This window comes from Trachurus japonicus, chromosome 12 (genome assembly GCF_045865225.1).
Source record: "Trachurus japonicus isolate A0001 chromosome 12, Traja_1.0".
NCBI lineage: Eukaryota > Metazoa > Chordata > Actinopteri > Carangiformes > Carangidae > Trachurus > Trachurus japonicus.
The window spans coordinates 11,858,672-11,883,743 of record NC_140918.1 but is presented as its reverse complement, the minus strand read 5'-3'; the positions used below and the strand labels follow the sequence as shown (position 1 = coordinate 11,883,743).

At 42.2% G+C, this 25,072-nt stretch overlaps 1 protein-coding gene across 3 annotated transcripts in view; it reads left to right on the top strand.

The window, feature by feature from the left end:
* The window catches only part of ptpn13 (protein tyrosine phosphatase non-receptor type 13), a 43,967-nt gene that overhangs the window by 1,443 nt on the left and 17,452 nt on the right, over nt 1–25,072 (top strand). For all 3 annotated transcript variants that reach the window (XM_085793171.1, XM_085793170.1, XM_085793168.1), the window contains exons 2-10: nt 5,011–5,130; nt 7,822–7,988; nt 9,426–9,491; nt 10,790–10,975; nt 11,281–11,368; nt 13,759–14,391; nt 20,064–20,156; nt 22,572–22,671; nt 23,604–23,820. In XM_085793171.1, coding sequence (XP_085649297.1) covers nt 5,016–5,130; nt 7,822–7,988; nt 9,426–9,491; nt 10,790–10,975; nt 11,281–11,368; nt 13,759–14,391; nt 20,064–20,156; nt 22,572–22,671; nt 23,604–23,820 — 1,665 coding nt within the window. In that variant the 5' untranslated portion in view covers nt 5,011–5,015. The remainder of the gene's footprint in view (nt 1–5,010; nt 5,131–7,821; nt 7,989–9,425; nt 9,492–10,789; nt 10,976–11,280; nt 11,369–13,758; nt 14,392–20,063; nt 20,157–22,571; nt 22,672–23,603; nt 23,821–25,072) is intronic.

The window sequence follows — 25,072 nt, the reverse complement described above, 5'->3', positions numbered from 1 at the left end:
CTGCATGTCACGGTACTCATAGCAACCCTGTGATTAACAGAAATGGAGCGGATGAGGTCGAGACCAAAATGAGAAGTGAGGGCTGTCGGTCCAGAGCTGGGCTGATAATCATGGAATAGTCATGGCTCTCCTTCTCTGGCTGGTCCTGACCCTGGCAGTGCTGAAAAACAAAACACCAGCATCCAGAGTGACTTACTGTTGGTTAGTCAGACAGAGCCAGTCCATAACTGGAAGGTACCAGGTCCAGTGATGTAATGGCCCAGTGTTGTGTCCCATCGAAAGCTCTGCGTTTAGTCATTGTAAGATTATCTGGAAAAGCATGTCGGCAAATTGCCTCAGTTGTAAGAAGGGTACAATTAATGAAAACCAGCCACTTGGTTTTCCCTTTTATTTTGCCTTTATTTATTTAATTCTGGGAATAGAGGTTCACTTAGAGTTTGTTGTTGAATTTTCCTGGCACCATAGACTTCAGGAAGATTTTCACCTCAATGTTGGCACTGGGTTTGTCTTCTCACTGGCTTCTGTTCCAAATGTGTTTGCCAGCTGAGACCACAGTTCTGATGTTTGGAGGATATGAACAAATTCCTTCTCATATCTTATGTTATGAGTTATGCTTTTGGAAATAGAAGTGGAATCTGGTGTTTTTACGAATGATTGCTTCGAAAGTGCAGCTATTCAGGTTTTCAAAAGACTTAGGGATGAAAGAAAAGTTTTGGAGAGAAATGGATGGGCATGTTTTTCTGAGCTTTTTGTTCCTGGCAAAAAAAATGTACAGGGGATGAGCTTTTTGTGAGAAAGCAGCAGAAACTGAAAGGTTTTGTACCTCTTTGGTGTGGGTCACTCAGCTGAAGTGCAATTTTTCAGGTGGTTGTTTTCAAATCCATTTCATGGGTTGTAGCTGTGTCACGGACAGGAAGGTGGGAGGAAAGGGAAAGCTTCTGAGGAGTAAAGAGCGCTATCACGTTTCCAGGATTATTTTCTTTAAAATCCTTGTGACTGTGGCCAAGACTTTCATACACTTAACAGCAGCAGTAGCTTAAGCCTTATTTAAGGTTTTTCTTATTACAGTGTGGGAATACATGGGACTACCTGCGAACAAACATCCCCACTGTTTGAAAAAGGGAAAGAGAATGAGGCGCTGAAGTGGTGAAGGCTGTCTGCTCTCACTGTTTTGGGCCGCTGCCTCCTAAGCCCCCTCAATAATGAGTAGGACCACAGTCCAATGAGAGAGGAGCTGGCCTGCACTGCAGCCTCAGTGCGGATAAAAACATTCCACTGTAGGTCTCTGCTAAAATTACAAGGGCCACAAAACAATCAGTCTTCACAGCACCCGCTCTCCCTCATTCTCATGGGTAATGAGCAAGATGGGTAGTAACCCACTTTGCCTCGCACTTCCCGCCTCCCATTGACCAGAATGGCTAACCTGCATTCCTGCATAAACAATCAGGCCTGTGACATGCTTACTCATTAACTCTGTTCCACAAACAGATTGATAGAAAAGGATGATGTTTCACATGTAAGTTTCTGTCAATTTGCTCCAACACTAATGATGCTACTGGCCCAGTTCATATGAAGAGTTTATAAATAATTGATGTTTATCAGATTTATCTGCCCAACACAACAGAACAAAACAGGTTATTTATTAATCGTTGAGTCCAATTTGGTGCTTGTTAGCCTTGTTAGTGGCAGCACAGCTCGAGCGGAGGTCGTGTCAGTCAGTCAGTGTGTTTTTATAGACTGAAATATCTCTGTAACTGCTGGATGATTGTCAAGATATTTTGTGCAATGACATTCATGGTCCTCGGAAGATTCTCATGCTGTGCCACCAACAGGTCAATTACAGTTCACTTCGCCAGTCGAGTGAATTAGATACAGACATTTAGGTTTCCTGGAAGATATTCCTCACCAACTTGGCGACTTCAGTGACTTTTCATTGAAGAGAGCTTGAAAGATTCATCCTACCCATTTATGACTTTCTCACCTCCACACACACACCCATTGATGCATTGATTGTGATTGTTAGTTTTGGAACGTCACCCAAAAAAAAGTAGGTCCATCCAGCACCTCCTTAATTCCAATGCCCGTGCTTTGTATTTCAAACTTTTGAACTGTTGACAAGCGCTTCTGCTTCATTATGCAGACGCCTTTGGTCTCTGTTACTTCTTGTAATATCGACGATTTAGCCAGATGATGAGGCCTCAGGCTTGGTCCACGCCCATGAACCAAACCCACAGGTGCACCGTGTTAGCAAAAACTCAGTACAGCACACAGGCCACAGCCAAATCTCATCTGACACATCAGGCCAAATTTGTACACCTGCCAAGGTCAATGGAGGCACGCTTTGTGAGTTGGTTTTACAAAAAAAAGAAAAGAAAACTGGAGTAAATGTGCTTTAAAAACATTATCTAAGGCCTTTTGGGGATAGTTTCTAACTTTCTACAATAAAAAAATGACTGATGATCAAATGTGGTCTCCTGTGCTCATGTAATCATCCCATGACGGATGTTTGGTAGATCTTCCATAGAAGTAATGCCTCATTTCCTGTTTGGAAGTGTTTTCATTTTCTTTGTTTTTGTGTCACGGGCCAAAAGTTTTTGATTTATCAAATCCTGACTTAGAGCTGTGATCTGGCTAGTCCAAATATGCTGTGTGCTGTGTTTAATGTGGGTTTGCTCGATTCTGTGGGGGAAAATAAGTGAAAAATAGACTGCAAAAGTTCAAAACATCAGAAAAGCTGTCAGCATTGAAAACATAGATTTGTTTTCAGTCAGGGAATCAGAGGGGAAACTTGCTTTTCTCTTCAAAAGTACTTTATATTATTATACCATGACCGCCTGTCACTCTTGTATTTTGTAGAGTTTTGGGAAATATGGTTGCTGCACGCTAAAGTTTGAGTTTCTTAGTTTTCACTTAAAAGTGGAACAATAAACAGTGATTCCTATCAGTAGGTTTTCTAGCATTATTAATATGCACTACATTATTTCTGATGTGACTCTGTTTTTTATCATGAAGTTAAGATATGCAACAATATCGGAACTGGTTAGGCAGTACAACCACAAGATAAGATGACTTTGAATAATTTTAAATGACTTTTTTTTTTTAGATATTTTTAGATATAGTCCTCCACTGCTTCTTCTCTAGGGAAGTGATAATCAAACTCAGACCACCCACCTGAAGCCTGCACTTGTTTTATGTTATTGATATGGTTTTATTTGCTTCTTTACCCTCATCAGTTTGGGCAAAAAGTAAACTTCTGGTTATCTTCAGCTGTGTCAAGCACAGTTCTCCTTAAATCTTTTGCATTTCCCAGTACATTTACATGTGCACAGTAGGAGGTGTGCAGACTTTTATCGTATAATTATTGTTTTTATAATGTTATGTTTGACTATAACATATGTACATTTCATATTTTTTGTCTATTGTATAGTCTCCTTATTTCATATAGCCCTTTTCCTTTTTGTTTGCACATATTCAGGAGTATTGTAAAATATGAAATAAATAGAATATACTTAACACTCTGCCATTGAAATCAATGCAAAGCAAAAAAAAAAAAAGCCTCACCCTGAAGCCTTCCTCTGCACCAACAGATGAGTTAAGTATCTTTTTAGAGCCCACCTCCTACCCACACACCAATCCCTCACTATGTACTTCAGGCACTTGTTACAGTGCCTGTGCTGTTAGAATAGTAATAATAGAAACTGGAGCTTCCTTTTATGCCCATATTTGCATATCATGGCTTGATTGTGATGTGACACCATTGTCACTGCAGCACAGGAGCTGGCATTATGAGAGAAACACTGTCAGATGAGAGATGAACTGAACACGTGTCATTTCATTCAGGCTCCCGTAAAGCTGACTCTCAGTTGTTATGGGACATTAAAAAACCCACAAATCCTCATTAAATGTGGACTACTTTTTTTTTACAGCTTAGAAAATATAACAAAAGCTAAAAACAGACGTCTCACTTTTGTGACTTCATATTAAAACATGAAAATTATAATCAAATCAAGTCACGTCACGACTGCCAGCCTGTGGTTCACGTGAGTCAATCCCTGAGGCACAACATGCTGTGGCATGTGCGTACGGTAATCTAAATCCATCTCAAACACTGTAGATCTGTAGATGAACTGTTGTGTGATATTTGTTTTTATATTTTCAGATATGCTACACCAAAATGTGACTGTCAGGAAGGAGATTTAAACTCTTTATCTTGAGCTTGACCCAGTTATAGTTTTATGTCAAGTAATCACTAAAGTGTGATGTTAATACTTTAATAATAAGTAGCAGCAAGCAGCTTTATGATCTCACCCAAAAAAAAGAGCTGTTTTGCTGTTTCTAGATAAGCAGCATCCAACACTTGGAAGACTCACTATAATAAACTGTTACTGTGTTGAATGTAACTTAAGGAAAGCAGGCTGTGTGTGTGTTTGTGTGCATCATGTGCTTTCACTCCTCAACTGCAGCTGATGATAACACATCTTACATTTAGACAATGTGGCCAAGGGCATGAGACAGCACAAAATGTTGATTAGAGCTAGTGGTAAATACGTCAGTGCGTCGGGTTATCATAGCGCTAATGGCAACATGGGCTTATTTGCTTTTGATTTAGACTGACAGATCAGCCAGGATTCATACAGGATTACACTAGGCTTATAGTTCTCAGATAAATTATAATGTAACAGGAAAACAATTCATTTTCAGGTGTTCTTTTTAACAGAGAATTTTGATTCCTGGCAGTGTAATTAAAATTTTAGGAGCTGTGTGGTCAGTATAAAGTATATGTAGGTATTACTCTGAATAGCACAGGAGATCAGATAAGATGCTCTCTGTGTGTTGTGTTGTGCTGGCCTGATCTGACCTTTTAGCCAGAGGCTCTTATCATCATATAACAACGGAAAAAGAAAGCACATGCCATCCTTTCCAAATAATGCTTAAAGCTTCTTTATTTTTGTGTGTATGTGTGTTCGTTTTCCATTGTAAATCAGTCCTCTGTCCTCTGTGTGCACGCAGGGAAGATGCATGTGTCTCTGGCAGAAGCTCTGGAGGTTCGAGGAGGTCCGCTCCAGGAGGAGGAGGTCTGGGCAGTGCTCAGCCAGAGTGCAGAGAGCCTCCAAGAACTCTTCCACAAAGGTATGAACACGTCTGCACAGATGGTCCTTGGAAGTGAAAACACAACTCAGGTTAATTTGTCTTTTTTTTTTTACATACAGTCCTGCCTCACGTCTCCCCTGTAGTGTTTTTTAACAGCCTTCTCCCAGAATGAGAACCAAATGGTGTTCAGATCCCATGAATTGCAGGTGCTATTTTATATAGACAAATGGATGGGATGGATTCAGATTCAGATTCTTTTATTAGTCCCAGAAGGGCAATTCACTTCTACAGTCAACCTGTCCATAGCAACAGAAATACAATATAGCAAAATAAATACACAACAATACAACAGTTAACATCCATAGTCGAGCATCATCACATCAGCAACAGCCACAACCAGTGACGGCACAGCAGAGGGATGCCTCTCTGTTTTTATCTGCATCTTTATCTTCATACTCAAGTTTGTATCAGTAAAGTCTCCACATTTAATAAGTAACAATTTGTTCAGTGTGATTAAAGGGGTGGTAGGTAGACGGAGCAGTTTAGTTTCTTGTGTCTCAATCATTCTTGTGAGTCATCTATGGTTGTCCTTGGAGAAAGGGAGAGATAAGTCCCTATGACAGCGTCTTTGTAACGGCAGAAAATCTTCGACAATGAGATGACTAAGAAAGATTTAACTTTGGAGCCTTGGGAGAGGATGTGAGTCACTGCAGGCACAGATCACTATGCAGGCTAAGGAAAGGCCCAGTCTCATACGAAACTCCAGTGCACCTGCTCATAGGGACCTTAACTGCATCATCTACCGGTTCATCATTGGTCATGCAAATTTCTATTGAATAGTTACCAGGCTGTTACTGTGAGTTTCTGAATAAACCAGCCTGACCTCAACTTCCAGTTCTGCTGCCTGATTCCATTGCATACCTGGCAAGCTGCAGGAATTTCCTCTTATCGGTGGGATGCGTAAATATTCCTTTTGTGCTGAGGCCACATTTATGACTAGAATATTTTTTTTATTATAAATAAATAATAAAACCACTCAGCCATTATAGCTTCTCAGATAAAGACAAGATCCAAGGCTGGATGCTTGGAGTGTTTCATGTGGCATTGTGCTGCAGTGATTGTTAACACATCCCTGCCTTTCCTTCGGTGTGTAGTTGTGTAGCTATACTGAGCAAATTGTGGCCTCTCATGTGTACAGTTTTAGACTGCTGACTGAGTGAAGCTAAAATTTGAAGAGCAGATGTTGGAACCAGCTATTATATACTCACTGAGCTATGTAAAGAAGTATGTTTACCACAAGAGTGGATTAATAACGGCAACCATTTAAACATTTTTGATTCCTTAGACAATTTTTGTTAGATGTCCCAGTCAGCTATGAACAGTGGGTGTAGCTTTAGCTGGTTTATACTTTCAAAAGCATAAAAACAACATATTAAAATGTTCAGTCAATTTCACTGCTGAAGTCACAGTACATATCTCATGTATCAGAGGTGCTCCAACAACATACAATTGACTTAGCTAAATTTAATATGGCCTTTCAGGGTCTTTTCAAACACGGTGAATGGAGTCATATTGTCAAACACTTAACCACAAGCACGTTTTTTTTCCTCCTCCGGGTAAACAGTAGCGGTTAGTTACAGTGTTTGTTTAAGAATGATTTGTTTGAATAAGTGATGTGTGAATATTTCTGATTGTTAGGGGGGAGTTCCTTTTCATGTTCCCGACTCCATATCATATAATTTCATAGAAACCAAACCAGCGTCTGCTCCGTTTGTCTGGTTTTCTGTCTACTATTCACCCCCACGTCTGCTCCTGTGTCTGGGTCTCGAACCGAGGCCTTCTTCTGCTCCACATCTGTTGCTCTGGTGGCATGTCTTCTGGATGCATGGTGCACAGTAAAGTTTATAAACAGAGGGCAGCCTCTCGCAGATTTGACTGTCAGCTTCTACCCTGTATGGTTTCAGTTTATATCAGTGATTTATTGGAGCTCTTGTTTAATTTGTTATCCACCAAGAAGCGCATTTGCTCAGGCTGAGTCATGCACTTCTGCTCAGCTCTATTATTGCTTATCCAGAGCTGAGGATTTTGCGTGGGATACACCTAGTAACCCAGACTGAGTTTGAGTGAGACCTCCAAACGCTCACACGAGCTTCAGACAGGAAACTTATATTTACTTTATAAATTCCAGCTTTTTAAAGCAGATATTTGGTGCCTCAAATCCAAGTTCCTCTGTTCGTCTCCTCTCAGACTGAAGTATCAGTCAAAGAAAAGAATTTTGCAGCACTGCTCAAACATTCCTTTGTATATTTTTAAAACGTCCTCTAACCATCGCGCTGGCTGCGGCTTTGTAGGAAAGGAGAATTACGCTGTGTAGCCATTCCTTTCTGCTTCCATGCCTCAACAGTTATTTTCTTGCAGGCTAAGAAAGCAACATGTGTTTTTGTTTACTTCAATCATCTTGAATTTCCATAAACGCTGAAAGCCTGAGCAACTAACATTCACTGTGGTCGGATATCGCTACAGTTGCCGCATTTAATGCTTAGACAAAATTTGATGCAAGTATATGGAGCTTTAAAACACAATACATCACTGTAACACTGTGTTACTGCATGTGCGAAAGTAGCTAGGAATTTCAATAAAGGAAGTCCAGTAAGTTGTGTTATTTGTTTTCCTGTTGTGGTTCTTGATCTTTATCTCTGATAGCTGAATTATCTCTTTCCCCCCCTCCAGACCCTGCAGCCATGGGTTTCATCATCTCTCCCTGGTCCCTCCTGCTCATGCCCTCTGGCAACATCTCATTCACGGACGAGTATGTCACCCAGCAGGACTTAAGAGCTTTCACAGCCCCGGAGGTTTTGGAGGGAGTCTCCTTGACTTCTGTCTCTGACATAGAGAAGGTACAAACTTGACAGAACCTTATACACACACTGTATTATCATCTAATGTATCATCTAATCCCTCATTAGTGTAGCTTTTATCACCTCCTTCCTGCGTCTTTTGTTCTCGTACTGTTTCCGTGTGTACGGTGAGTTTCTGGTTTGAACACATACTGTACATTTCATGCCTGTGAATGTTTCATTTAATGCAATTCCCCTACTGTTGCCACTGAGTAATTAAATCAAGCTGTTCTTTTGCTGTGCTTAAAAAAAAGAGGTGGTTTTGCACAAATGTATTAATTGCTGCATGCTACGGTTACGCAATAGGCCCAACACACAGGTGCATGATCTGGCCAATTTTATTTTTGTCTCAATAAATCCCTCCCCTGGTGTTCCAGAGACAGGAAAATAACACTAAACTGCACGTAGTGGAAGAACTAATCATTATTTCTGTTGCATCTGGCGGCTTCCCAATATCAACATTGTATTTCAACAGCTTTTGTATTCGAGTGGTGAACTACTGTGGTGGCTTTTTATTTATTTGTTTTTACTACATCCAATACATTTGGTCATGACAGGTTTTGTGTATGCGGGTGTAGAAACTCCATGTTGTTGTGATAGAGTGCTGCGAGCACATTCCTACTTGAGACTCTGGTGGTGCATATTAATTGGTTGCAGATCTAAAAGGTAATTGTGCAGTTGCAACATTCAGAACAAGAGCAACCACTGCACGATATGACTTCTCTTACATACACTCAAAACCACGCCCCCCCTCCACTTAACTCTGCCCCTCTGGTAGAGGAGCTAAAAGCTTGCATGACTGGATTCCTGTTTCTGGCACAGCCCCACAGACCTCAACACAGTTTTGTGCTGAGTCAGTTTTCCAGCCCTGGGCCCGTCTCCCCAGCCGAGTTATTTCAGTGTAGAAAGTATAATCTGTTTCTCTCATTATCAGAGACTGTGGGTAAATATACGTCAGCTGCGAATGCCACGATTTTCCTTTCACTTTTTCAACATATGGGCTGGTATTGTTGCTCTTAATGCGCCACTTTTAAGTTTCCACATTTTCTGCGAGTGTGAGTGTGCCTTTAAATTTGTACTCTGAGATCTGTTCCTAAAAGACCTTGACGGCTATGTTGCATTCTTTGGCAATCCCTGAATTATTCTTTCCTCTACCAAGCCCAACATTCAGGGGAAGTGATTTCTCTCCCAAGTAATGAGTACAGAGTAATAAGGAGAGGAAAATGGAAAAATGTTTTTGGATTTAGGCTGAAAGCCCCTGTTTTTTCTCCTTTCCAAAAAAGGATGAATTCTTTTTTTATTACACTAAGCATTAGTCCGTCTCTCTTTCTTTAACACAGGGACATGTGACTTATTTTAATAAGGTTCAAGAGCTTTTTATAAGGAACTTTATTCCTCACCTTTATATGTGCTTACTATTGCTTTTTTTTGTCACAGATGCACATGTACTCTCTGGGGATGACTCTGTTCTGGGGGGCAGACTACGAGATCCCACAAAGTCAGGTAAATCATCGCCATGAGTGCTCTGTCTCAGTGGATGGAAGTTATATGCTTATAAAGACCTTATGGTTCTCATGAAAAAAGTACTTTTATCACTGTCAGTGACTTTGGCATCAGATAAAACTCAGTAACTAAAATATTGCCAGTCACATTGGCATATATAGAAGATAGTCAGTGCCCTTGCAGGAACTAATGTGTGGCCATATCTAATATTTCTTGGTTATATTTGTATAAAACAGATCAATATTTCAGTCAGGCTTATTTACAATAACCATTGTGAAAGCAGAGACTCTGCTTGTCAGTGGAACCTGCTTTTTAAAATGAGCTTTACATGAATATCTGATCAGGAAGGTGCAATCATCTTGCTCTCTGGAATGTATTTCAATCTGCAAATACCTCTGGAGATGGTCGGGTTTTCGATGCATATCTTGTGTAAGAGACAGCCAGGTGTAAAACATAATCCGCACAGTGTGTTCTTATTTGTGAGAAAGTAACGCCCGTAGGATTAAAAACAACATAACTCACACTCTAGGTTGCATCTCCTTTCCTCATCCATGAAGTGCTGTAACAAACATAACAAAAACATTGTTTCTGAGACTCACAGTGAAATAAAAGTTGGGCCACCTTCAGCTTTCACAGTGTGCTGTGTTTCCAAGCAACACAAAATATCTGGGATTTGTTTAGCCTGGTCAAAAGTTGTCTCGTAAGAGTGATACTGAGCAGCAGAGAGATCGCTGTGGAGGACTGATATCGTCTGCCCACATCTCCCTCCTCTGTTGTCTGATCAAGATATGGAGGATAAGGAAGAAATGAATCAATTAAATCTCATCCAGATTCTTTGGAAGTGAAATCACTGTTGAGAAAAGAGTATCTCGGTGAGACTGTTGTGTAACAGCGATACAGATTCAAATCTGCATCCACACCCTGGGTGTCAAATATCAAAGCCAAGTCAAAAGCATGTGAGAAATCAGCACTGACACTGAGATAATAAATTGTTCCATGTTTTTATTTTTGATGGACAGACCAAAGTGTCTAACATTGAGAGAAGAAAAGAGAAAAGTAAATAAATAAATGAAAGCTTGGCTGTGGCCTTTTAATCTAAAACACGTGGTAGACGGCCATTTAAAGTAGGTGAGGGGATTGTACGGTGTTGGCAGGGTTTAGCTCTGCCTCATTATCTGAACACAAAGAAAGTCAACATGATATAAGAACAGAGACACCAGTACAGTTTGTCACCTCAAAGAATGTGTGTGTGTGTGTGTGTGTGTGTGTTTTAATTGTTATTTTGTTTTGCAACGCAGCCTATGAAGTTGGGGGAACACCTGAACAGCCTCCTTCTCAACATGTGTGATGATGTTACATTGAGTCGAATGTCGCTGCGCACGGTGCTGGACATCTGCAGCAAACACATCCGAAACTCCAGCTGTGACCCTCCCTTCTCCTATATCAGAAAACTGGTTCGGTTGGTGCTGGGCAGCCTCTCCCAGGTACACGGTTTTACTCAAACGGCCAAATACAACCTTTATATCTGTTTTTTTCCATATTTTTTTTATTTCAGCACCTTCCAGAGAGAATCTGTAACCGTATTGGGTTCTACCCAAGTTAAAGACTGTAATCTGCTCTGTCAAAGCACAGTGTGTTATTTAAATTACACAACAGATGAGGCTCATGTTGATAGAACATGATTCGTGATGGATGACTCTCTAACCCCCTTCCTTCCTCCTGCCTTTTCCACCCCTCACTCTCTGTTATTCTTTCTCTTTTACTCCCACTCTTGTTGTCTTTTTCTCAGCTGGACGGTCTGCTGACTGATAGAGAGTCTCTTCCGGAGAGGAGTAAGGAGATTCGAGAGAGGCTCCGGGGCAAAGGTTTGCCCTCAGGTAAGACGAGCAACACACACATATTGAACATAAAGCAACCAGAACTGTATTTGCTCTGTGTTGCTCTTTTCAAAGGAACTTTCCGGTGGTGTAGAAAGTCGTTTACTTAAACAGTGATTTAGATTACATGCCTGACAGCAGTTTGTGATCAAATGTTTTTTTAAAAAGCGAGGGGGGTTCATGCTTCAAACTTTTGTTTACCTATGTTCTGTGTTATCTTCATTTGAGTGACATAAAGTCCCAGTCTGGAACCAGGACAAATCAGCAGACCCTGGATAAGCAGGTTTTGTGGGGATAATGTTGAGAATACTCTGAATATTTAGGTCAACAGAGAATATTATCTGGTCCTGCTTTCCTGATGACACACAGTTGGCAGCGTGTGGCTGGATATACTATTTTTATAGTTGTTTACATTTGTGTTGCTTTCATTTAGAGAAAATTGGATGTAAATGCCTCCCCTGGTTGTCAAGCCATTCATCACTTCCATCTCGGCTTTCTGCATTTGTGGGAAAGAATTAAAAGTAGACGAGAAACAACACGCTGCAACCTTGAATCGTATTTAATTCAGGAAAATATGACCAAATCTTCCCAGTGGTTTCTGAGAGAACTCCGGCATTTTTCCAGGCCATGGAAATGAGAGCAGAGCGCAAACATGGCTATCGTCCCGATTATGTAAGCATGGCATGGCATTGATTACAGATGCATATTTTGGAGTCACCAGTGAAGCTGCTGGTCTGCTGTTTGTATCAGTGCTTTGTTTCCGTGGTTGAGCCCCGGCCAGCCCTAGGGAAAGTACATGCAAAGAGTATTACTCAGTTCTTAAGCGTCTTTCTTCTCAAGGAGCAGCTCATTCCCTCCTGTATTCCACTCCTTCCAAGTTGTAATTGCCACTAAGGGACCTCGGTCATTGTCTCTCTCACTAATTCTTCACCGCTATAATCCATATGACAGAAACACTATACTAGTAGTAGCTGAAAAACTTGTGGCAACAATTGACTTCTTTGAAAAGTGAAAGACATCCTGTTAAGAGTTTTTTTTTTTCTTCACTCAATCTAGGCCTTGTGTGCTTCCCTGAGTTCCTGGAAGACAGTCTGTCAGTCTTTGATGTGTTAAGACCCAGCATATGCTTTGTAGATTAAACCACCACATGCAGCGTTTTTACAGGACTTACCGTCTCCTTCTGCTCGCTCATTTCTGCGTCTCCCCGGCTTGTTTTTGCCCTCGTTTCGTGCACATGTTTGCCTTCTGTTTATCTCTTTGTCTCTCGTACAAGAGCCATCGCTGGCAGAGTTTTGTCTGGAAAGGCAAACTTGAAATTTATGGACAGTTAAAGAAAGCAACGTTCATTATGCAGTTTTAAGAAAGACACAGTGATAGATGGACAGGATACCACCACCACTGCCAAAATGATTTGTTACTGCGGCACAGCATGTTCTATTGTTTGCTTTTAAGCAGCGGGGGGAAGAAATCAGCTACTGCACAAAACAGAGACATAGATATAATTGGCACCCTTAAGGTCAAGCACAGCATGCCAATTTCTTAATTTGCTTTTCCTTGTGCTTTTGGTGGTTTACTTTGCAAATTAATTACTTTTATTTGCCATTAATGGCTGTCCCCCTGAGCTGCATAACAAAAACTTCCTATTGCTGCTTCTGATTCTAATCAGCGACCATCTAATCTGTTGAATAACCGTGCACTGTTCAGTTGGGGCCTGATTTTAGAAATGAAAATAACACTTTCAAAGTAAGAAACTTTCTGTAACAATGCACTTAAACATGCAGCTGTGGCGCTCCACAGAAACTGAGATGTTATCTCAGCAGCCGGAGGACAGCGTCTTGTTTATCCCTCATTATATATTGTATAATACATCCCCGATTCTGACTGATTGGATAAACTGACGACATACTGAACGCCCCATCTCATTCACTGTAGCGGCATTGAATCTTTCAGTAAAGGGGCTATTCGAGGCCTGCTGCAGGTGCCAGGGTGTTGGAGCGAAGGAGTGCACGTTGACAGTCAACAGAGCCGTGTTTAGTTGCTGTGTCATGCTGATGCTGTTCGAGCTGGATGCCAGCAAGAACAGGCACTTAGGCCTAATGAAGCATATCGCAATGATTCAAATCAAAAATCCTTGTTAATCCCTCGTCTCATCATAAATACTACCTTCTGTATAGAGACTGAGAGTAGTGTTTACATCGACGTCATCCAGCGGGAGTGAAAAGCCTGTTTCCTCTGACATGCTAAAGAAAGGATATCTGTTTGTAATCAAGTGTGATTTCCTGTTGAATTATTTTGATGTGTGCTGCTCTGTGTTTTGAAGCTTTGAGTTTTAATTGTGTGAGCTTGTGCTTTGTGGTTTACTACAACATCGGTTCTCTCACTGTTAACAGGGAGGAGTGCCGCCCCCAGGGTTCTGGAGCGCTATCGAGCCAGGACTCAGGAGCAGACGTCTCTTAACCGCGGCCTCAGTCGGTCTATGGGTTCCCTGCCAATCCAGGGCCTGTTGAGGGGGGACGAGGGGGCAGCCCTGCAGTACTCCCTGTCTGATTATCACCAGAACTCTGAATCCCCCACAGAACTGTACCCCAAACCCCCCTCACTCCACCACCAGCACTCCTACCCCTACCTGCACCCTCTTCATCCACAACAGAAAGGCCGGCCAGTGGAGCTGGATCGGAGGTCTTTACCCTTCCACGCCGGGGATCCGATCCCCAGTCAAGCCAGGAAGACCTGGGCTTCCTCTGTGGACTTGGCTTGTATTGACCCAGAAGCGCTTCGCTTTGGAGCGCTGGAGGATGCGCGGAGGGGCAGCAGTGCCTTAAGTACCCACTCTATAGGCAGGCGCAAATCTCCCTTGCGGGCATCCAGGGAGAGGGATTCACTCTACACCGAGTTCGGTGGACTGAAGAGCAGGAAACCTCATCACCACTCAGCCTTGTCCGTGGGCTCGGGCCTCCCCGGCGCCTACGACAGGATCAAAGAGAAACAGAGGAAACTTCAGGCGCTAAGGCAAGCAGTAGATGGTGAGTATACTTTCTTTACATAATAGTGCACTATAGAGGATCCGTTGTCTTCAGTCTCAAGACTCATATATATGTGCTCTTAAGTTTTTATATTTGGTCCTCAGGGCTGCCTGTTAAGTGTTATGAGTTTATGTTGGAGAGCGTTCTTGTGAAATTTGCAAAGCCTCTCTCTCATGCGACCACTACAGTACGTCAATCAAACTAGTGTGAATTTTTTCTTGTGTAGGACTTGGCTCTTAAGGCTCCGGTATGTCTTTCCAAAATCAAGAGTATGACATCCACACCCACTGCTTGCTGTGATTGGCCAGGTGTGCAGAGATGAAAACGTAGTCATTTCAGGTTTTTTTTTTAAAAATCTGTACATAACTACTGTATCTCTGTTGTTCCTGTAGTTGTTCAGTTATGTCATTGGCTTCTCCTGATCGTTGACGAGGCGTTTTTAACATTAAATAGACATAAACAAAATTTGAGGTTAATGTGAGTGAGTGTTTGAATCTCAGATAAACAGCAAAGAGCCATCAACATGGCCTTGAAGAACATGAATTACAATTTCGATATAAATTCTCATATAAAAACACCATGGTTCACTTATTTATTTCCTTTGACTGCGCTGATCTCACACATTCACACCAACAATACCATGTGCCCAGCTGAAATGATGCACAGCACCAACATGCTCTGTACAAATGTACAAACCACACTCAGCCTGTTGCAGCATCTGCCTGCCTTTCTGCTGTTCATCATTGCAACACACAACAATAACAAGGTCATTAGTTTTAAAGGATAACAGGATTTTCATGACACATCCAAGCTTGGCCATGTGTCACGATTGTCTGATGTGTGGTGGTGCCGGTGCTCTGTCGGGACACGCAGCGCTCGGGCTGCAGCATTTGGTGAATTATGCGTGTTATCTGTTGGGTCACCCACAGTTCAAAACTGGGGAAAAACCCCACTGAATTTCCCGGCTGTGACTGATTGACTGAAACAATGAATGAAATCTGCAGTAAAACATTTTGAGGTCCCAGCCGTGTTGTTAAGATATACAGGAAATGTCAAACTGGGTGGTGAAGTGGATTTATCATGCAGTTAAACGTGGGTGAAGAGACTTGAGGGAGCCATCAGCTGGGCTGATCAGAGAGATGAAAGCGTGACAGCGAGCGGGATGACGCGAGCAGACAGACACCCCGGACTAAGTTGCAGGTTGTGTGTCCATCTGTAACTACCATGTGGGATGGGAGCTGGGTGCTGGCTTGAATGGAGTATCATTGGTGGTGGCTGGGCAGCAATGTTTAGACAGAATGTATGAGTCACTGGTGCAGAGGTTTCCAAATGGCTGATTCTAATTACAGGCCAGCTTAATTCTAGCCTGCTGCTAGCTGTCACACATGCTACTATAAAGCAAAGTCCCTCTCACACTTTTTTTTTTTTTAACATGTGGCTGTAAACACACTGATATAAACACTCATGCATGCAAATATAGTTAATGACCATACATACACACACCCAAGGTATTCACATTGGGAAAAAGAAAAAAACACACTTAAAAACAAAAAATTAAAAATCACATGCTCACATCGAGCACACACAACACAATTGTTTAACACCTCAGCAGTCAGCTCCAAGAGCTTTAAGTTTCCCTTGGGAGCTTATTGAGCTGGTAAAGTCTCCATAGGCAGGCTGGTTTATGCAATGAGTCACATGTGGCTATATGTGTGTCTACTGGCCATTTGGGGACAGCAAAAAGGAGCATGAGGGATGAATGGTTTCATATAATAAACCACTGTCTTCTACCTCTTCTTCCTTTTTCCCTCCTCCCACTGTTCCTCCATGCTCCCCGCTCCCTCCAACCTCCAGCCTCCCTGCTTCTCTGGCAGCTATTTTTAATGCTGACCGAGCCACCAACCAAGCATTCTTTTCCGCGACTGTGGCTTTTTTTTTTTTATCCCCAGCAACTCTTGCCTTCCTTTCCTACCCTCCCCTTTGCCCTTTGCTGATCATAATCAGTGGCATTCGGCTTTTTTTTTTCTTTTCTTTTTTTTTAGTATTTCAAATAATGGTGTGAATTGAGGAGCTGAGCTTTTCCAGCTCCAGTATTGACAAACTAAGAAAGAACATTAAAACGGTGGGTAACCTCTGTTTATTGTCCAACCCATCAAGCTGTGTTTGCATATGCTTGTGAATAGATGTTTTTATTTTTATGTCACTAGCGTCTAATTATCATCAAATTAGGATTGATGTGAGAAACCAGGCTGATGTGAAGGAATGTTTACTCCCATCAGGACCGACTGAGAGCGAAGGCTCTGTGAAGGCTGAGCCAAAATATTTCTGTCTTCCACCCCAGCCCTATTTTCTATAGCATGAATGGGGCCTAATTGAGCACAGACCATTTGCGGGGCCTTGTGGATGTGTTACTTGGCAGCAAGCTTCTTTTCTTTCCTTTTCTCTTACTTTTTTCTGTTCTTTTCTACAGGAAAGTGATGGCGCAGCAGTGGTCAGTGCTCTCAGGTTTCACCCGCTTACAAACTGCTCCTCTGTCTTTTGTGTGTGCGCGAGTTTTTTCAAAATGTATTCAACTGAATGAATATGAATTAAATGTTTTGTGTGTGTGTGCATGCCTGTGTGTGCATGGGCATGTTTATACGGTGTCCCCCTATGTCTCGCCCAGTGCCTACGCAGCCCCCACCCTCTCTCTCTCTCTCTCTCCTTTTCTTGGTACCAAGGTGCTTCAATCAGTAGAAACCTTCCTTGCAGACCTAGAGACTGTAATTGGAGTCATGCGTAGCGGATGAGGGAATTCCTAACGTTATTGGACTTTTCCGGCACTTGGCAGCAGGTCATGTGGCTCTGGGCTGGGGCAGGTCCAGCTTGGACAACAATACAGGACACTGCTGCCCCAGGGGAAGGGGAGGTGTTCACTCACAAGTACAACCCCCTACATTTTCATAATTATATTACAGTTTGGTTCACTGACTCCTCAGGCTGCACCAGGAAAGATTACTGAGTGTTTCTAGGATTTTTATATAAAGCCACTGATCCACTTTAATCAACTGCCCGGCTCGTTTCCTCTTCGCATTATGAATAACGTCTTAACACAATCATACAATCATGTTTGTTCATATATTTTTTAACATCCTGTGCTCTTAAAACTGCTATTTCACAAACTCAGAGCTGCATGTTTTCCTTTTCTTCTGAGTCATGTTAACTTGCGGGAAGCTTGAGGCTTTCTGTGAGCTATTATCCATTTTAGCCTGCACTTTAAAGGGAGTTCCTCCTTTCCCCCTGGGACCACCAGACTTTAAATAACCTCATCGTCTCAGTTTGTGTCTCTTCTCAGCTTGAACAGCCCAAAAGGCCGTATAGCCTGTAGCGGCTGTTTGTGTACTTGCAGGGAGCTGGTGTAGAAGTATTAGTTCCTGTGATGATGCTCCTCCACTGGAAATGTGCACAGCCCGTCTTTGCAGCAAGTGTGTGATTTCCTAAATCACTGAGAAAAAGATATGATGGAGCAGAGCAAGGACGCTGTGAATGAACTTCACATAATGTATATAATTAGTACAAAAAAACAGATCCCTTTTATTTTCTGCTGCGAGTTTATTGCATTTGTGTGCACACTGATCGTACAGCCTCGGAGCAGAGGAGGAAGGAGCTCGGAGAATCACCTGATTTATTCTAATCCTTTGTCTTTATTTGTTTTATAATACCATATTTCCTGGGACAGTGAACAAGAACAGTGAGAAGCACTGAGAAGAAGCTATGCAGTCCATGTTTACATGAGTCACCCTCTGTCCTCTCTGCCCCCCCCCTTCTCACTTTGCCAAACATTCACATTATCTGCAAGATCTCACAGTTAATCTCTCTAATTAGCTGGGACCCTCTCTGTTTCTCTGTCCCCATTTCGCTTCGAGGCACCATGGGTATTTTGAGGTCATGATAAAGTGCTGATTTTCTACTTAGATTTCCTTAAATATACTGATTCACTCTCAGGTTAATCGTGACCAACCAAACAACCACATCAGACGCTCACGGCTCGACCAAAAACTCGACAAGCCACATTCATAACATTTTTTCACAAGAGTTACATTTGTGGTTGTGTTACACTCATTATCCAATTAAATACAGTGGAATATAATACTCCTGTGCTGCTATCGATTACAGTTTAGACTGGGAACTTGGTTTTAGCAGTTTAACAGGACATTTCTTTAAAAGTACAAATTTCAGCATTAAAACTTGACCTACATCCAGTTACATAGATGGCATTGTGCTCTTTGATATCGCACTTTCAGATTTGTTAGGATTATCTTGAATAAAATCTCCCCCCAGTTTTTCCTCCTGGTTTATGCAAATTCATGTGGAGTTCTGAAATTGAGACTAATTAGTAGATGTAAATGCTCCTAAACTCATGCTCCTGTTTTGATCTCTTGTCTTTTATATCCAAAAACGAAGAAGCATAATAAAACACTTCAATTCACAAATATTTCTTATTTCTCTTTCCCTTTCCAGATAGACTTTAATCACTTCATAAACAGTTCTTTATCAGCCCCGGTTGTAAAATCCTGTTGAAAGTAGGCTTCACTATTATGTACCTGTGTGGTAGGCATCTGTGCATCATGCATTTGTCAGTACGAATGTCTCAGTAAATGTGAGTCTTTCTGCTGGTTTGGGTGAAGCTAACACATAAGACATAAGAGAATGTAACTTGTCACAATTGTCAGAAGAACTCGTGCGTCACTAACTACCAAAGAATGGAAAACTATTTTGTGTAGAAGTTTGACCAGTTCTCCTCGTTCTTAGTATCATTTCAGCTGCTGCTGAGCCACAGTGCTTTTTTTACTAATGATGTTTGTGGAAGACATACATCATTACAAAAGGAAGTCTGTTGTGCTGTGAAACGTCTCTGACTTAAAGTGCCGGAGCATTGACTGGGGAATGTCATTAATTCAAACTATGCAGCAGATACTAGAGGAGCAGGACTTTCAAGTTTTGTGTACGAGACAGAGAAACACATGGCACATTGGGGACGGGGCTCAGACTGTTTTGGGCATTGCTTATTTTGTTTGCACCGAGTTTCAGTTTGTTATTGAATTTTTATAAAGCATGGCTTTGTGAAGAGTAAATAATTGTGGTGAGCTGGTCTGTACTTGCTGCGGTTCAGTTCAGTCAAGCAAGACAAAAAGATACCGCCCTCAACAATAAGCTCTCTAACCTGACAGGAGGCATGCCTGCATACACTTGTGCCAAAGCTGCTTTTCAGTGTAGTTACATCTGCCTTTCATTAGGAGTGTTTACCAACAGCATGACTAATACCTGCTTTGTGTGTCTCACTCCACTGGTTTGGGGTTACCATCAGTCTAAGTAGGATTTGAAGCGAGTCCTGCAAAAAAAAAAAAAAAAAAAAGAAGTAACTTGTGTTCACGTCGTCCAAGCCTTATGAAAACTGATACAACTTGTAAAAGTTTGGGTGTCGTGTGATGTTGAAGAATAAACGGCTTCACTTAAACATCCCTCACAAACAAACAGCAGTCCATATAACCATTTGAAGTTGTCTAATGTGCATGAAGGTTATGTTTTGATACGTTTTCTTCATTTCACAGACATTTCCTCATACTACTGCATGGCTTGTTTTTTTTAATGATTTTCAAAGACGGGGCTGACGGTGCTTCTCTCCCCCTCAGACCCAGTCCACACCCACCAGAGGTACCACAGTGATTACAGTTCATCCAGTGAAAGCCCCTCAGTGACCTCCTCGGATCCCGACTACAGACAAGGTAACAGCTGCCTCCAAATCCTTTGATAACATTAGCGTTTTCACTGAGATGTATATGGTATACTACACCACGCGGTTTGTGTGTATACAAATTTGTGGCGAGCGCTGCACACACGGAACTCATCTTGGTTATTATGTGCACGATGCAGAAGTAAACATGGGAAAAAAGAAAAAGAAAGTGAGGCTTCTCTTTCCAGATAGCAACACTGCTCCAGTTCAGTTGTGACATTCCTGTCATAACAGACAAAATATATCAGTTAATTGGAAAAACGTCAAAGTAGCCACACTACATCGTTCCCATTCCTGTTCCCATTAAACTGGAGCCCTGCTGCTTTCACGTGTACCGTCTCATCAAGGACTGATTGACACCTGGATGGTGAGTGAATTTCACTAGAAAGCCAGCAGCAGCCTGGCCTGAAAACCATGGACTCAGAAAAAACACTGCCAACGGATATCAATTATTCTTTGTCTTTTTTTGACCACTTCCTGTGGTCTGTCCTACTCAAAGCCAGATTTCCTGCTGTCTTGCGGGCCAAACCATACAGGGTGCACTTTGTCTGCTTGAAATTGTGAGGTACACCACTCTGCCATGATTTTTTTTTTCTTAAGAAGAATTGTGAAGTAAGCTGCTCTTAGTCACTCACCTGGTTCTGCAAGTGGAATTAGATCATGTCCTGAGATACGTGAGATTGCACAAGATGAAATGCCGTCACTTTTTACATAAAATGAAATTGTGCAATACAACATAGACAAGAGATCAGGAACAGAATAGTGTGAGAAACCTTCAGCTGATCTACACCAAACAACTGTGGCTGCAGTGTTGAGCAAATCGGCAGCTCAGATTTACTGGATCCAGAGCGAGTAACTGCGGGATCCTGATTTGTCCCCTGGTGTGTGTGAGTTGTTATATCTCAATCCACTGTGACAACAGATACAGCGCTTTCCAGGATCCACTGAAATAAACTAAACAAAGGCAGAGTTTAAAGACATATGTCTGTCTGTGTTGTGTGAGAAGATATTATAGTCTGGAAAGATGTGCAAGTCACTGAGGAACATTTTGATTTGGAATAACTATTTTGTCACTGTTGGACTTTAATTTATGTGGCTTTATGTACTTAACAAACACGAGACCTGATGCTTATGTTAGTCCTCAGTCTTGCAGCAACAACCACAGGATTATCTGTGAGCCCTACATGTCACAACAGGTTGCTGTTCATAGACTTCCAGTGTAAAAAATGTGTAAGTTTCCACGCTCATTTAGAGCTTAATGTGAGGTCGAGCCGGAAGTTGTTACTTCATCATCCCACTATATTCCCACCACTTGTCTAGACGAGTAGAGATGCCCTCCTCAGCAACATCTACCAGTCCTTCCCAGGAAGCAGTTTGGCATCTCAGTCAGATTTCCAGAGGTCCCATGATCATCAACACAGTGATTCTGCCTTGATACCTGATCGGACAACAAGAGATGTAAACACATTTCATCTGGTGTAATCTTATCGTTGTGGTCACATGACAAGTACAACTGCAATGTGTAGAGAGAGATGTTTCCAATTGACATGATGTAGCATCGAAAATCCAGACAGAGCAGCCCCTTCACACACAATGTAAACCGGGCTGGAATAAAGTAGACTTGTAGAGTCTTGGAGAGAGGTTCATGTGTGCTGAAATGTGCTGTTTTTAATAGTGATTTCAGACCAATGACCAGAAGATTAATATTAAAAATATGCAATAAAGATAAGTGTATTAAGATAAGATACCTTATCTAATCTTAATACACTTGAAATTGTCAGTACAGCAGGAAACAGTTAATAAATGTCAAAAGCAAATTTATTCAAGCTTACCTAACACCCATGCTCCATTTAACACTGTGTCCATGTTTTGCATTGTTGTACGAAGGGTCGACACAGAGCTCAGACAGCTGTGAAGAGTTTAAACACTCTAATGGAAAAAGTGCCAGTTTTATTTGGAAATAGCTGAAATATATTGAACGCGTTCCAAAGAGAAAAGACTGTTTGAATCTTTTCCATCTGCGACATACAGTGACTCATGACTTCAAAGGCAGGGAAAAGGTTTTTTAATGTACTAGAAAAGGGTTGTGCTTCACTCAGTATATTTTAGTACCATCTGGCACACACTGTTGCCGTAAAGCGCCGGTGTTCTCCTAATTCACAATTTCAACACAAGACAAGAGAGATCCCATCCGTGGCGCGGATTTGACCCAGTTTTACTTTTTTCTGGGAACTCACTCCACCTCCCTCCACACATGTTCGTGCACGTACATTTGCTGCGCCGCACCGCGTGGGTGTCTTCCGTCTGCATACGGGGCGGGTGTGTTTTGATTGTGTACGTGTGAAAACAAAATTAACTCCTCCTGTGTTTGTGTACACGGCTCATGTTTCATCTGCATCTCTTCCAGCTAAGAAACCAAGCGAGGCGAGGCGGTTCGGCTCGCAGCTTGCACTTCCCTCTGAACACGACGCCCTGTCGCTGACGGGTCACAACGCACACAGACACAGGTAACATACGTACACTTATGTACTGTATATAAACAACTGGACAACAACTATATATACAACTGGCTCTCTACCTTAACGGGCTACAGCTGTAATCCGTATCAACATCTGCCCCATGGATGCTACAGGCTAATTCTTCAGCTCCACTAAAATTCATGAGGATATTTTTTCATTTCCAAAACAGTTTTTATAAAATGAAAAAATCCTTATGCCAAGCATTGGTTCTTTGTGCATCCTTCCCCACCCATGGATTATTAAACCTCTGCAGTGGCAGCACCAGGTGTTTGCCCCCGGCTGCTCTGATGTAGCATTTGTAAAAGTCGATTAAGTAATTGGTTTGTTGAATGAGTTTGGGTGGGAAATATTTTTGCATGATTTTCCTCACCTGCCCCACTGCATGGGGGGGTGTGTTCATCTTGAATCAACATGTTTGTTTGCGCCTGCTCGTTTGTTCCCCTTCACTGCAACCCCCCACCGCAGAGCAGGGAAGCCACCAAAGAAGCTGACTGGTTTACTCCTCTGGGCCACACACACAGCTGGTGTGGCACAACAGGACAGGGTCAGCCCCATGCTTCACTAGTGAGGTCATCTAATGTGACATCCACATTCAGCAATCTCTGTCTCTCTAATCTCTGGCATTACAGACCTGAACTGCCTGCTGTTGCTACGCCTGCTCACAGAACCACCATGTTTTCAATCAGTCCCCACAGCATACGGCACTTGTTTCCCCTGATGCTGGAGCAAAACAATCTGCTAGTATTGGTTGTCTCTTGTGTGTAAACAGATTTTTTTATGGACATATCCCTCACTCATTGCTAATTTTTAGTCTGTCTGATATCGTACATAAATGTCAGTAAAGAAAAGACAAAGCCTCCAGGAACTACACGTTAACCAGTTGTTTCACCAACCCTCCTCTGCTCTTCTTCTCCCTGTAGGCAGTATGAGGTGGGTGATGAAGGTCTGGTTGGAGCTGAGCTGCTCCTCCAGAAGCAGGAGGAGGAGGTTCAGCGGCTCCAGGCCCACCTGGCCAGCAGGCTGTCCAGGGCCAACCTGTATCCCACAGACGAACCCATTCTGGCCCCAACTCGCACCTCCATGCTTGATCTCCGAGACCCCCTCTATACCTCTTCTCTAGCACTCCGCAAACCCAAGGTTTGTATAGTTATATAACTTACCAGACTCCTCATGATAACTTTATAAAAAGTTAGCTTTAAACGGTGCAAGCTATTTTTAGAACGGCGGAGCAGAGCCGCAAGTTGCTCAGAGCTACGCTACGGAGGCTAATGGGATTTCTTGTTTTTCCTCATCAAGCTCATTAAATACACAATCCAACAACTCCAAAACGCTCTCGTGGACAAGTTGTGACCTGCACATTCACCACGCTATGAGATAATATTGGAATGTTACAAGACGGCGTTATTTTCGAAGTATATTCATGCAAAACCGCTGATGCGCGTTCCCGCCTGGGGCAGTTTTTCGGCAAGCAGTCTCTGCATTTACCTCGAAAACAACTCTGTCTCGTAACGTTCTGTTATTATCTCATAGCGTGGTGAATTTGCAGGTCACAACTTGTCCACCAGAGCGTTTTGGAGTTGTTGGATTGTGTATTTAATGAGTTTGATGAGGGAAACCAAGAAATTCCATAAGCCCCATAGCGTAGCGTTCTAAAAATAGATTGCACCAAAAATTAAAGGTAACGAACCTACTCCTAAGACAGTAGGAGCCATCCAAACTTTCCCGTTTTCATGCACAGTCTGCGGTAGGACCGAGGCAGGAACGTGACTGATCCATATAGGAATTATAGCAATGGGACCATGGTTTAAAGACACCATTTCAACACACGCTGCAGCAGGAGCTCGCTGTATCCAAAGCCTTGACTATCCATTGCTTGAACCTTGTTTATATTGCAATATTTGATGATGGATGTACAATTTTAACTCCCATGAGCTCATTGGAAACTGGGTTGTTGATGCTGTGCTCACTGGATGTTTGGTAAATACAAACTGCTGACTGGAAAACATAATTCACATCAACCTCCCCTCTGGTAATTACAAATATGTGGGGTTGTGGAACATGTGGGATTTCTTTTGGGTACGGTCTGATTTATCCCACCTACTGTCACAAATTGTGAGAATGTGTTAATACAAGGGGCAAACATGGCAACAAATCTGCTGATGTTAGCAGTGAACCTCAAATACTGTGTATCAGTTCTATTCCAGATGGGACATATTTCCCTGTAGTGTGTTTATACGAGATTTTAAAGTGATATAAATCTAAATGACAGGGTTTCCAGTTGGTAAAACAGAATTCCTCAAACTCGAGCAAAGGAATCCTGCTGTTCCCACTGCTGGTTAGACTTTACAGCAGAAACCCAATAAGGAAGTGTGTGTGTGTGTGTGTGTGC